The 14,303-nt window shown below is 46.9% G+C and overlaps 1 protein-coding gene across 1 annotated transcript; it reads right to left on the bottom strand.

Moving 5' to 3' along the window:
• Nucleotides 1–441: 441 nt before the first annotated feature.
• Nucleotides 442–13,471, bottom strand: LOC136579701 (uncharacterized). Its single transcript, XM_066579759.1, has 9 exons — nucleotides 13,194–13,471; nucleotides 12,396–12,569; nucleotides 10,017–10,174; nucleotides 6,888–7,086; nucleotides 6,711–6,807; nucleotides 6,127–6,298; nucleotides 3,975–4,121; nucleotides 3,049–3,167; nucleotides 442–622 (listed from the first exon to the last, which is right to left on the bottom strand). The coding sequence occupies exons 1-9, from the start codon at nucleotides 13,445–13,447 to the stop codon at nucleotides 563–565; spliced, it is 1,380 nt and encodes a 459-aa protein (XP_066435856.1). The 5' UTR covers nucleotides 13,448–13,471; the 3' UTR covers nucleotides 442–562.
• Nucleotides 13,472–14,303: the final 832 nt, after the last annotated feature.

Here is a 14,303-nt window from a genome sequence, read left to right as displayed (position 1 = left end):
AATCCGCAGTGGATTCTGCGCGGATTGTATTTTTCAAGTGGACATGAGGCCTTACTGTATATGCCTGCAAAAGCTCCTGGCGTAGGCATTAAGTATTCATAAGACTGCTTTTAATAATAAATTCACTGCAATCCGTATTAACTTGCACTGGTTCTGTCCGATAGCAATATGGGCGGCACTGCCCTGTGCGTATGCATCCCAACTTCAATTGCTGTCAGGTGTCAAAAACCACCTATAGCCGCCAGGTACGGAGGAGACTTTGCTCCTGAGCCCGCTCCATATAGTGTTTGCATGTGGTGGTTAGGAAGTGGTTAATATTTTTCATCCTATGACCTGTGGGTTTAAACAACTGCTGATAACTAGATTACAAGCTTATGCCCCTGTTTTCACAGAAGATGATTAAAGACAGAATTTATATAAAACAGATTTATTTAGTAGGAAAGTTAAAAAAATCCATAATCCTCTGCAGGACGTCTTCTACTTTGGGTCTAGAAGGCACCGAACACACCTGAAGCGCAGGGTGAGAAGGAGATGGGTCACACGACAGGCGAGCAGCCATAGTTTACAATGCAGACGTTGAATGGTTGATTGAAGAACTGCTGCGCAGGTTGTAACGTGGAGCCTAAAGGAAGGGAACCACAGCGAGTTCTTACTGCTCAAACATTTAAGGAACACAAGATCTCAAAAGGAAAGATTCGAGTTGAGAAGGTTTACCAACATAATACAACAATTTAGTCTTAACGATTTGCATGGTTTAACGGTAAATGGAAACCAAGATAGTCAACCAACTTGAGGAGCTGGAGTCCAAGGTGCCCAAAAGACAAGATTTGCATGAATTTCATCACTGCAACTCTAGTGTTTATGACCCCCATGTGCTTGTAGGCACTGCTAACAACATCTGGGCACTCCTGATGAGATGGTGACCTGGGAAATCTACTTCCAGACCTGGGCATCAGCAAGCTCCTGGACAGTTTGTACCACTGCGTTGGGGCATTAAATGCACTGATACAGAATATCCCTGGGGTTGTCGGTAGGATTCAGATCTGGGTGAATGTGAGGGCCAGTCAACGGCATCAAGGCCTTCATCATTTAGGAACTACCTACAGACTCTGGCGACATGAAGCTGAGCATTATCCTGCACCCAGAGGAACCCTGGGACTACTGCACCAGTGTAAGGTCTGCCCAAAGTACCAGGATAAAAGCCTTGGAGTCAACCAGTATTTAAGGCTGGCTAGACAACCCTCCAAGGATATGCACCTCAGGCCATCACTGAGCGCCAAACAAGTCAGGCTGACTGATGTTGCAAGCAGCGCAACTTTACCAAGGCATTTCTCCAAACTCTTTCACATCTGTCACATGCGAGAGGCACCAATGGAGGATCTGCCAGCTCTTATGTTCTCTGGCATATGCCAATCAAGTTGTGCAGTGCTGGGTTGTGAGCACAGGCCCCACCACAGGAAGTCGGACCCTCATGGAGTCCATTTTTGACAGTTTGGTGAAAAACATGCAGTCCAGTAGCCCAATTGTGGTTCTTTCGTAGTCCCTGACAGCGCTGCGCCTGTTCCTTTCGGTCCCGATGCTGGTTGATGGCCTTCTACGGCCCTTGTGTAATGCCCACGTCCTGCTATCTGCTCCGCGATCTTGAGATGGTGCTGGGAGACTCAATGGACCTTTTTGCAAAGTTACATGTGATGTGCCATCCTGGAGGTGCGGGACTAACTGTACAACTGGATTGGACTGCAGATACAATCTCAGGTACCAGTAGTAACAAAAACACTAGCAAAACCAGAGAGGAATTGTCTCTATTCTCTTTTTTCGGGGATGTTTTCCGGTCCCCCTCTTTGGCGCTCCCCTTGTTACTTTCATTTAGACCCAAGCAGGTGAAGTGGATTCACAATCACTTCTATTTCCTACCTGGACAGATTGATATCCCTGAAGTTTAAGCGATTCGGTCATAACTGTGGTGCTTAACCCTTTCCAATCCAATTTGTATCCTGGTTTTCCTAGGGGGCTTACTCTTTTTCTGCCATTATACAACGGCACTATATGCTGGCTAAAGCCAGTACTGCATGAGGTGACACGTTGGATAGGCTCTGACAGCAGAGAGGCTGGCAATATACAGTAAGAGAACTCCGACGGACGTCTTCCAACATTGGAGCTGTACAGCCTTAAATCATAATGTCTTCAGAGGTCAGACAGTGGGTTGGAAAGGGTTAAGTGTTCTGGAAATTTTATTGAGCAATGTATGTATCAGATGCAGAGCTCCACGTCTCTTCTTTGCACAGCCATCAAGTAAAAGGGAACCTGTCATCAAGTTTTCCAATGCAATCCGCGATAAACCTTCAACAGGGCTTCTAATGCGATTTCCTTGCCCGCACTTGTCCACCTCAGCTCTCCTTTACTTGCACAGTAGACCGCTGAAGTCTCCGCATGTGCAGTATGCCGCTGAGGTCTCAGATAGCAAGGAAGGAAGTGAAGAGGTGTGCAGGCGGGGATTGCTACCTCACCTGTGCGGGATTACAGCAAAGAAGAGAAATCCGTATACATCAAGAACCGATTTGTACCTGGGGCAGCGCTGAGGGAACAATCTGACTTTTCTGCAAAATCTGACTCTTCAGCTCATTAGAATACAATGCAAGAAAACTTCAAAAAGCAGATTGTAAAAGGTAGCGAAGAGTGTAGTACAAAACTAAATCTTGTTAGCAGCGCTGTTAAAGGCTTATCGTGGATTGCATTGTAAAAACTTGACGACAGGTTCTCTTTAAGGGATAAAATTCCAGTTACTTGCAGCCACCACTAGGGGGAGCTTATTGTATACAGATTTACACAGTCCCATTGATCTCGATAGACCCATCTTCAGTAAGCTCCCCCTTGTAAAGATATACGTCTGTGGATCGCTTCTACTTCTGCCTGTATCAAGAATGCAGGGGATTTGAAGCTCTGGGGCAGCAAAAACAAATTCAATCTGCTATAAAAGTATGAAATTAATCTGCACACATTATCTTAGGCAAATGTCAAAAATGGCATAACTATTGTACAAACACTCACTTCTTGCTGGGTCACCGGGATATTGTATACTGCTGGCTCTGAGGGTCTACAGCTTCTTCTGCGGCTGCTACTGCGTGAACGGGAGCGAGCTCTTCTTTTTGGCGTGCTCGTAATTTGTGCTTTGGAAGATAAAATTGGGGGGGGGGGGGGGGACACGTTTTATTGCACAAAAGTAGTAAAAAAAAAAAAAAAAATCTATATAAACTTGATATGACAGTCAGGGTGCATTCAGACGACCGTATATCAGCTGGGTATTCATGCTGGCCGATATACGGCGTCTCTCTCTCTCTGCAGGGGGAGGAGGCTGGAAGAGCTAAATTCCAGGAATTAGCTCCGCCCCCGTCCCACCTCTCATTGAAAATAGTGCAGGGGGTGGAGCGCAGGCAGAGAGGGGGCGGGAGCTCAGTGTACTGCTCCCGGCTCTTCCAGCCTCCTCCCCCTGGAGAGAGAGACGCCGTATATCGGCCGGCATGAAAACCCAGCCGATATACGGTCGTCTAAATGCAACCTTTATAATGCAGATCCAGGTAAGAGACTGTTATTTTTACTGTACGGTGAACGATGTAAAAACAAAGTCCACCTCATCCTGAAATATATAAAAAAAAAAAAAAAAAGTTATACAACACATTATGTCCACAAAAGCAAAAACACAAGCCCTTATCCGGCTAGGTCAATGAGCTATGGTTCTTGCAATGCTACAACAATAAATCACTTTTGCCTTCCTGTGGATCAACATTGGGGGTGAATAGGCTGAACTGGATGGACATGGGTCTTTTTTCGGCCTTAAATGCTATGATACGTGGTCCTTAAACCAAAAATAGGCTGGTCACAAAGGGGTTAAATCCTCGTCCTTGAGCCGGGCTCATGTCATTCACCTCAAGTTATCAAGTATAAAAAAAAAAAAAAGAGGAAGATTTAGGTCTCACCGAGATGTTCGCTGTAGATAGGATCCCGCTGGCTGACATTCTCAGTAACGTCCTGAATAAAGGAAGGATCAGGAATTCCCGAATCTCCAAATATCAAGTTTTCCTTCAGCAGAAACTTCTGAGAACTCTCTGGTCTGAGCAGCTTTTCTGCAGAGAAAGGATCATATGTAGTGTTATCTGCATCGCAAAGTTGTTTTTTTTAACCAGATCCTCCACCACTCGGTGTTGTATGAAGTGCGGCTCCTCCTAGTTTATATGAAGAGAACCATTGCTGGGTGACAGAAAACACTGCAAAAACTCGAAACCTTTTCCCCCTGTGTGGCATACATGATAGAGGTGCAGGTTGGGCATGAAATGGGCCCAGGAGTTGCGCCCGCTGCATAACCGGCAGGTGCTGACCAATTGAAGCGCAAAAAGCTAGCTCCAATCACAGCTGTTTGACAGCTTAAATGTACTGTCAGTCTGAGGGGGTGATGGTCCTCCTCCTACTCCCCATCATTACCGTTTGGTGGTCCTCCTCCTACTCCCCATCATTACCGTTTGGTGGTCCTCCTCCTACTCCCCATCATTACCGTTTGGTGGTCCTCCTCCTACTCCCCATCATTACCGTTTGGTGGTCCTCCTCCTACTCCCCATCATTACCGTTTGGTGGTCCTCCTCCTACTCCCCATCATTACCGTTTGGTGGTCCTCCTCCTACTCCCCATCATTACCGTTTGGTGGTCCTCCTCCTACTCCCCATCATTACCGTTTGGTGGTCCTCCTCCTACTCCCCATCATTACCGTTTGGTGGTCCTCCTCCTACTCCCCATCATTACCGTTGGTGGTCCTCCTCCTACTCCCCATCATTACCGTTTGGTGGTCCTCCTCCTACTCCCCATCATTACCGTTGGTGGTCCTCCTCCTACTCCCCATCATTACCGTTGGTGGTCCTCCTCCTACTCCCCATCATTACCGTTGGTGGTCCTCCTCCTACTCCTCATCATTAACTCCGGTTGGATTGCAGAATGCCCTTGGTAGCCTTAGGCCTAGTGATGGCTCCCAGGGCTGCCATGTATTTAATATGTGAATGTTAAAATCACAATACACGGCAAGTTCAATTCCCCTTAAGGAAAAAAGTGGGATGAAGTTGAAAAATTTGTAAAAATAAAGTAAAAAAAAAAAAAAAAAAAATTTAAATTAGAAAATCCTGCTGCAAAATAATGATCCCTGATAACCCCACCCCCAATAGATGGAAAAATAAATAAAGTTATGGGCTCGGAATAGAACAAAGAAAAGCATTTTTAGCCAAAAAAATAAATAAAAAAAGGTTTATAATCGTCATAATTAGAGATGAGCGAGCACCCAAATGCTCGGGTCCGCGTTATCGAGTTCAGCTTTTCGTAAAATTAGAGAGCTCTACTCAAGTAACGAACCCCATTGACTACAATGGGAGACTCGAGCACTCTCTCTCTCTGCCAGCCGTTGACGCGCACTGCGTCGCAGCGGGGAGGGGCCAAAACAGGCACGTCACAGCGGGGAGGAGTCAAAAACTGGGGCGGGGTCAAACACGGCGTGATGATCGTTCGAGTAGCAAGCACCATCGAGTACGCTAATACTCGAATGAGTATTAAGCTAGTCAGAGTACGTTCGCTCAACTCTAGTCATATGGTACCGGACCCAAAGAACTAAGTTAACATGTCACTTTTATTGTAAAAGCAATATCCCAGATTTGGTCATTTTTTAGAATACTTTGTCAGTTGCTTTACTATAGTGAAGATATAACAACTTCACTTTTTTGCTTTCAAATGCTGAGCGTTTACACGTAAAGATAATAGTTTCAGATCCTCACCATTTCCCTCATTAGCTATGTAAACGCTGTATAAGTTGTTTGCTTGGGTGGGCATGTATATGCAAAGAAGCTCTAGTGGGAGGTTTTTAATTAATTAGTATGAAAAGCCATTGTCTAGCACTGTACCAGTCATTGTGTTTATCAGGGCATGCAATCAACAAAAGCTTTTTGAAAGACTGAACAAATGCGGTTTAAACCCAACAACAAGCCTCATTCACTTCAATGTAGATGAGCAGCAATACCAGACCCAACCCATAAACAAGTGTGGCGCTGTTTCTGAAAGAGGAGAGGATAGTATAATAGATGACAAGGTGTATACTACCGGCTTCCTGTATGATGCTCTGTAGCTCAGCTTTAGTCTCCTGCAGTCCATGGAGCACCTCCAAGCTCTGCTTCTGAATATCCCGATGTGTTACAGACACATAAAGAAGAACCAGCAATCCAAGGGAAATGGAGAGCTTCCTTGCTATCCCAATCCAGAAGGTCACACTTTCCTGGCACAGATCATGGGGCAGAAACAGACACCAAAAATTAAAATTTCTTAGTTTAATCCAATGGGTAGATGGAACAATGCCTCTACAGCGCCACCTATTAGCAGGCAGCATTCCTACAAGTCAATGTTAGACCTTTTAACAATGACAGGGAATATAAGCCAAAGCCAGAGTCTTCTCCAGAAGGAACAGATAACCAGGTACAGACAGACTGTTTCTGGATGCAGGAGGTGGCTAGCTGAACGAGAGGAGTGATGTGGATCAGAAGGGATACAGTTTCTCCTTAGGGAGAGCACCTAGTAGGTGGGAGGAGCCTTGTAAGGCCATGCATGCTCCTCTGGGAAATTTATGCAAATCGGAAGATGGAACAATACCTCTACAGCACCCCCTGTTGAAAGCGACAACGTTCCCTTACCGTCTGGTCGTAGCTGGGCTGGGCGCCTCCCAAGATATATGAGCAAATCATCCTCTCAGTATACATGTTTGCAGCCACCAGACCGAACAGAACAAGCCTGTGAAAGGGGTCAGATGCAGATTTACGGCACGGCCAGTACATACACACACGCGTGAGGCTACTGGGGGCTTGGGTTACCTGGCAGAAGCTGTACGCTGGGTGGAGGTCACCAAGAAAACGGCACCGCAGCCCATGAGGTTGTACAGGAAGGAGTAGAGGGTGTTGGATTCTCCCACCACGAACTGGTGCAAGTAGGTGATTCGGTTGAAGATTTCGGAGAAGATCAGGCGCTGCTCACTGGCTGACTGGCGCATCTCTTCGAACGCTTGCCTCACGCCTAAATGCAGAAGATTCAACAGTCCTGGAGAAGTTCTAAACCATATAGTGACGATGGAGATTGGATCATTATACAAGTGCCAGGGTGGCAGAAAGTGGGCGAATGTTAGATCTTGGGACCGCCATGGATTGACTTGTACTTCTCCAAACCCTCTTAGGGACGCTATCCTGAATATCGTAATAACATTTTCCATCACTTATTATAACCCCTGCTGCTCTGGTGGTCCTCGCCAGGCTTGGTTAGTGTGCTGCAACCATACATCCACGTAGCCTCCGCAATCACTGGCCACAGTGGTAACACTTGCATGTATGGCATACGGTCATGTGGATGTGCGGAACGTCACATCTGTAGAAAAGACCTGCGAGGGATTTTAAATGGGTTTTATGGAAGTAAGCCATTGATGACATCCTTAGAATAGGTCATGAATAGACTATCAGTAAAGTCCACCACTCAGAAGCTCCACCAAGCAGCTGAGTGAAGAGGCCACAGCTCTCCGGTGAGTGCTACAGCCTCTTCTCAGGCATGTGACGTCACGTTCTTTGGTGACGTGGCTTGAGAACAGTTTAGTCCCATTCAAGTAAACTAGATTGAGCTGCAATACCAGGCACCACCACTATATAATGTACGGCACTGTGCCTGATATGGACTAAAGTTACAGTGGTGTTCACTCAAGGACCACGGTTACTTCAATCAGCTGATCTGCGGCAATCCAAACAGGTGGACTCCTGCAGATCAACTATTGAGGGCCTATCCTGAGGCTAGGTCATCAAGAGTTTAGCACTAGAAAATCCCTTTAACAGGTAAGTATAGACTCACTGGGAAGACTGAAAATCAGCAGAAGACAGGATAACGGGACAGACTGGAATGGAACACGAGACATAGGAGAGGGTCTGGACGGGGACAGCAGGAGGAGAGGAGGTTAAAAATATTGAAAGTACCCCCCCTTCTGGTTATTTTATTTTAATTTATTTAATTTTTACTTTTTTATTTATTATTTATTCCTTTTTTTTGTAACACACAGATTTATACAAATAATGGGAGGATTGAAAGTGCCGAGTAAACTATAACAAGAAAATAGTACAGAGGATCAATATGTGTAATATGTCATTTTTTTCAAGAGGTATTTTATTAAGATTTAATTCCTTTTTTTTGCAATAAAAAATATTTGCAAAAGTTTAAAATAAAAAAGATGTTTGAAAAAAAACAAACAGGCAAGTATTAGTTCCAACTAGAGATGAGCGAGTATACTCACTAAGGCACATTACTCGAGCGAGTAGTGCCTTAGCTGAGTATCTCCCCGCTCGTCTCTTAAGATTCGGGGGCCGGTGTGGGTGACAGGTGAGTTGCGGCGGGGAGTGGGGGGAGGAGAGAGAGATCTCCCCGCCGGCCCCTGAATCTTTAGAGACAAGCGGGGAGATTTTCGGCTAAGGCACTACTCGCTCAAATAATGTGCCTGAGGCTGGATTCAGACGCACGTATATCAGCTCGGTTTTCACGCCCGACCGATATACGTCGTCCTCATCTGCAGGGGGGGGGGGGATGGAAGAGCCAGGAGCAGGAACTGAGCTCCCGCCCCCTCTCCGCCCCTCTGCACTATTTGCAATGAAAGGAGGCAGGACGGGGCGGGGCTAAATTCGGAGAATTAGCCCCGCCTCCTCATTGCAAATAGTGCAGAGGGGCGGAGAGACGGGCGGGAGCTCAGAGCACTGCTCCCGGCTCTTCCAGGCTCCCCCCCCCTGCAGAGAGAGATGACGTATATCGGCTCGGCGTGAAAACCCAGCCGATATACGTTCGTCTGAATCCAGCCTAAGCGAGTATACTCGCTCATCTCTAGTTCCGACGTAACCGCTGTCTATTGGCGAAAACTATCATTTTAATCTAGGATCCTGTTCAGGTCATTAGACCCTCCGTAAGATCACAATCTGCGGTCACAACACGGGCACGTAATATGTTCATATGAAACTGGCCTTAGGGTACATTCACATGAGCATAATAGGGACAGCATATAATCCCGTTGATTTGATTTACATTGGGGTATTCAAAACGCGCAATTTATTCGCAAAAAAAAGAAAACCAGAAAACACACACCATGACCTATTTGTCTATATTAACCCCCGAAATCATCCGTAAATACGCAGCAAATATGTAGTGTTTCACTATGTTAGTCGGGGGGGGTATGGTCTCTCCTTCAGGAAAGCACCTAGTAGGTGAGTGAAGAGACTTATAAGGCCATGCGCGCTCCTCCGAGTAATATGCAAATAAGGAAGATGGAACAATACCTCTGCAGCGCCACCTATTGGAAGGCAGCATTACTGAAAATCAATGTCTGACCTTTTGTTTTCAATTCCCAATCTTTGTTAAGACCTGTATACAGGGTCAGACAGATTTTTTTGCGGATTTGCGCACCAAAGGTCCTCATAGAACTCAATGGGGGATGAAGGAGGGGGGGGGGGGTGCACAAATGAGCACACAATATGCAAGGAGATGCTGGGGAGAACTGAGTAATTGTACAGGAAAAAGAACACATCTGGAACTCATTAAGGCTAATTAGCCATTTCAATCAGGGTGTCTGTTTGCTGCACGCAAACAAATAGGTCTTGTGGATGCAAAAAACCCCCCCAAAAACGTTAAATACGCAGATGTGCACGCAAAAAACATTGTTCATTCCTCAAAAATGCAGCGCTCTGGCGCACACAAATACGCCTACACCTGTGTGAAGCTGACCTTAGAGTTAGGGCTCCGTTTTTCTGAGACTGACCTCTGCTTATAACTGCCACTAGGGGGCACTCACCTGCACAGCAGCTGTACAAGTCTGCATGAAGCCCCCTAGTGGTGGCTGCAGGAAGCCAGGGTGTTATGCGTGTATAGAGATCAGTCAGCAGTCGTGGCCTACAAACCATTCTACTGACTGTTTCCCTCTGACTACAGACCTGTTGTGGACTCCTGCAGGGTCTTCTTCAGCAGGTGCCCGTTGCGCAGGATCTCCTCCTGTGACTGCAGCGTGGCATTCTGAGCTTGCATCATTTCTTCCGCCATCTGGTTTGTCACTTCCAGTTGTTTGGCTACACTGTCGGAATTCACGGTCAGCCTGCGGGGAATGGAACCAGAGGATAAGGACCACCTGCTACCCCAGAACTTCTGCCCACAGGGACGCTGCGATGCAACTAAAGCTCAACCAGCGGATAACGAAGAGTTCTGTAAATTTCTCCTATACTTCTTGTTTCAGCTTCTCACTACATTCAAAATCTTTGCTTGCTGTCAGTGAATGGGAACATTTCTCTTATATCAGACAGCCCTTCCTGGTGACATCCAACTGATAAAGTGCATGGCCCATTAGAAGACAGGGCTCCGATACACTTAAAGGGCCAGGTATGCGGACACTGGGGGGTTTCCATTCACTGAAAGCAAACATTCATTTTGAAAAAAGGGTGAAAAACTGACATTACATAAATAGCAACTTTCTATTATCAGATATTCTGCTCTAATTGTAGAAACATTCTATTAGTAACTGGCAGGAGTGAAATAGTCACGTTTCCATGAATGTTATGTCAGCAAGACACAAGACATTTTTTTATTTCCGTAACACCTCACCACCTCCTTATTGTCCGTTTTTACGGGGACAGAATGTCTGCTCTAGTTTATCTCCTCACAAAAGTTTAAAATAAGGCCTCATATACAGTATAGAAAACTTTGTTACTGTTTCAAAACAGCAATTTACCACTAGATGGCGATGAAGAGTGGCTTTACAAGCATTCACACTGCAGTTGGGGGGATTCCATGCGTCTGCTCATTTAAAGGAGCTCCTGGCCAGAACGGATCCGTCTTACAGCAGAACCAAACGACATCAAATGGGCCCCATTGACTTTAACCCCTTAAGGCCTCATGTCCACGGGCAAAAGAACAACTAAAATCCGCAGCGGATCACCCGCACGCAGATCCGCACCTTATAGGGATGCATTGACCACCCGCGGGTAGATAAATACCCGCAGATGGTCAATAAAAGTGAATTTAAAAAATCTGGGAGCATAAAAAAAAAAAAAAAAATGGACATGCTCCATTTTCGTGCGGGTCTCCCGCAGGCTTCTATTGAAGCCTATGGAAGCCGTCCGGATCCGCAGGAGAACTAAAATCAGAATAAACTCACCTGCTCCGGGTGCAGATCTTCCTTCCTTCCTTCGCGGCCGGATCTTCTTTCTTCGGCCCGGCGGATGTGCCCGGCATATGTGCGCAGCATGCAGCCGTCGTGCCGAGCACATCCGCCCAGCCGAAGCAAGAAGATCCAGCCGCGAAGAAGGGAAGACCTGCACGGCCCACAGCAGGTGAGTTTATTCTTATTTTCAGCGCTCATGTCCGCGGGGCAGGAGGGACCCGCTGCAGATTCTCCATGGAGAATCCGTAGCGGGCCTGATTTTCCCCGTGGACATGAGGCCTAAAGATCCTTTTTTTCCCCTCAATTTTCAGTTTCTACCCACCACTTTCTGGCCATGTTCACCACGTGGAATAAATAACGGAGAATTACGTCATGGTGCGGGAAAGGGTGAAAGGAATTTTACCGTCTTAAGGTCCGTTCACACGCAGCAGAAAAGCCGTAGTAAAATCAGCATCAGAAGACAATGCTTTGGATTTTGAGTCAGTTCTTGACGCAGATCTGCAGAAGATTTCACACTTTCAATTGAAGGGGTAAAGTCTTCTGCGGATCCACATAAAAACCGCGCCAAAACTCTGCACCAATGGTGCGAATCTCAACACTGCCTCCGCTCCAGAAAATTCACACCTTTCTGCTAGTCGTGAACGTACCCCAATACGTGCAGTACCCGCCTTACCTTGGAATAAGATGGTACTGTGTCATCTGTTGGCGCTCCTCATCTAATGTACTAATTACTGTACAGGACCTAATCGCCATACATGATGGTGCACTAATAGTAACATCTTTAAATGGCAATTCTAGGCCTGTTGCACAATGATTCTATTACACAGAGCCACACAATGCCACCATCCATATAGTGCTCAGATACCAACATACATAACCAAGTAGCACCATACATGAGGCGATTTAATAACGCCGTTATATTAGTTCACATTAGGATTTGTGGTGGTCACACGCCTCCATTGCCAGGCCATCGTTGGCAACCGCCTTGGCAGGAACAGCCGCAGTCATGCACCCCTATGATTGGCCATGAACACCGACTGGAGAGAAAACAGTGCAGTTCATGAAAGCTACAATGGGCCATTGTCTGAATATGCCAGGTCGCCAAATTATGCCAATATTAAAGTTGGTGCTGGGATCAGACGTCCGCAGGGTCACTGACCTGAGGATGATGTCCTGGGTCTTCTCCTGCCACAGCTCATTCTGCAGGTAATAGCAGATACTATGTGCATGGGTGAAGAACTCCGTGTATGCATTAAATGCCACAGCATCCATGCTCTGTGTGCACTCCCGCACCGTGCTCTGCACCGTACACACTGGGAAGTCTCGCCCGGATCTGTGGAGGACACATTACATACAATAGGTTTACATGTGGCGACTACTGATGAGCAGTTATCGGAATGATCGAGTCAGGAGTGATCAAACCAATTTTTCATGGTTGTTGACTGAATGGCTCAGTGGTTAATACTGTTACCTTGCAGTGCCAGGGTCATAAGTCAAAATCTGTCCAAGGACAACATCTGTCTAGAGTTCTTCAAAGTCCATGTAGAGGTTATCCTTGATGAGATTTGACCAGTGCTAACCACTGAGCCACCTCAAGGAGGAGAAGAAAAAGAACACAGAGAGAACATACAAACCCCATGCAAATCTTGTCCATAGTCAGACAGACGTGAACCTAGGACCACATCAACAGTGCTAGCCAGGTCGATCACAACGACCAGTAGATTAAAGCACTCGCCACCCCCGATTTATGGGCAACACCACCACTTTATGCGTATTTTCGCCAGCGTCGCTCTTGACCACCCACTGCATCTGGTGTTGCAGGTCAGCCACAGTAAACGCTGCAATACCAGCTACAGCCTATGGACAAGAGTAGTGCAGTTGCTAGAAATAAAAGCAACGCCTTTAGAAGTCATTTTTGCCACCCCAGGGCACCAGATTATTTCATACTGGTACAAACCTCTCCAAGTGACAGTGGGTGAAGGCCAGAGCTATTCTGCTTTGCTCCTCCTCATTGAGCTGCTTGCATCCCACATCCACTCTCTGCAGCGCTCTTCTCCAACAGTCTCCATAGCGAGGATGTTGGGCGAAGTTCTTCAGCAGCTGCAGCTGTGTCCTCCCCTTCTCTATCACACTGGGGTCCAGATCAGATCGGACGCTCCACAGAGCGATGGCGGATAATAGCAGGAAGACTGTAGGAATACTGCTGGCCATAGACTCGCAGGTGTCGGGAACCAGATCGCTAGAGAAGGGATATACAGGGGGTCATTGATATCACCTGCAGTGGCGTAGCATCAGCACGGGATTATTAGGATGGTCTTGAGACAGTTTCCAGTGTAGAAGCCCCCCAATGTGGCGCCCATTGCTGTATATTTAGAGCTTGGGATGGCATTTGGAGCTAAAGTTATGAGATTTTAGCCCAAAGCCTGCTTACAGGACGGGAACCGATTCCATCACTACACTGTATATATAACACAAGTGTCAAACGCAAGGCCCGCAGCCCAAATCCAGCCCACCAACTCACTTTGTGTGGCTGTCGGCTGTGCCTCAAACCCGTGCAGCATGTCCCTCACCCAGCCTGGAGGTCCAGTCTGGCGTTGGCGGTGCAGTCAGTGACCAGAACACCCCCAGTCTCTGAGCGCCATCCTGCCGAAGGGAGAGGTCAGCGCTCATAGACTGTATTGCCACCGCCGGACCGGAATTGGGTGAGCAGACCGCCTGCAGGGACGCTGCCCAGCCAGAGGCCAATATGTCTCCGACAATGTAAGAACAAGTATGGTGGCTCAGTGATGTCTGTATGGAGTTTTTCAAAGTTGACGTTGCACTCGATAAGATATGAATCTAGGCAGGGGGGTAACTAAAGGCTCAGGGGCCCTGATGCAGAAGGTGAGCTGGGGCATCCCCTCTATCTGTACCCGTACCCATACCTAAACCATGCTGCACAGAGGCATAACTTGAAGCTTCTGGGCCCCAATGCAAAACCTGTAACAGGGCCCCCAACTATAATGCTTTATTCATAGTACTGGGCTCCCTATATAGAGAAGAGAGGCCTTATGGGCCCCCTAAGGGT

The sequence above is a fragment of the Eleutherodactylus coqui genome, chromosome 10 (genome assembly GCF_035609145.1).
Source record: "Eleutherodactylus coqui strain aEleCoq1 chromosome 10, aEleCoq1.hap1, whole genome shotgun sequence".
NCBI classification, from domain to species: Eukaryota; Metazoa; Chordata; class Amphibia; order Anura; family Eleutherodactylidae; genus Eleutherodactylus; species Eleutherodactylus coqui.
This window is presented reverse-complemented; position numbering and strand designations above follow the sequence as displayed.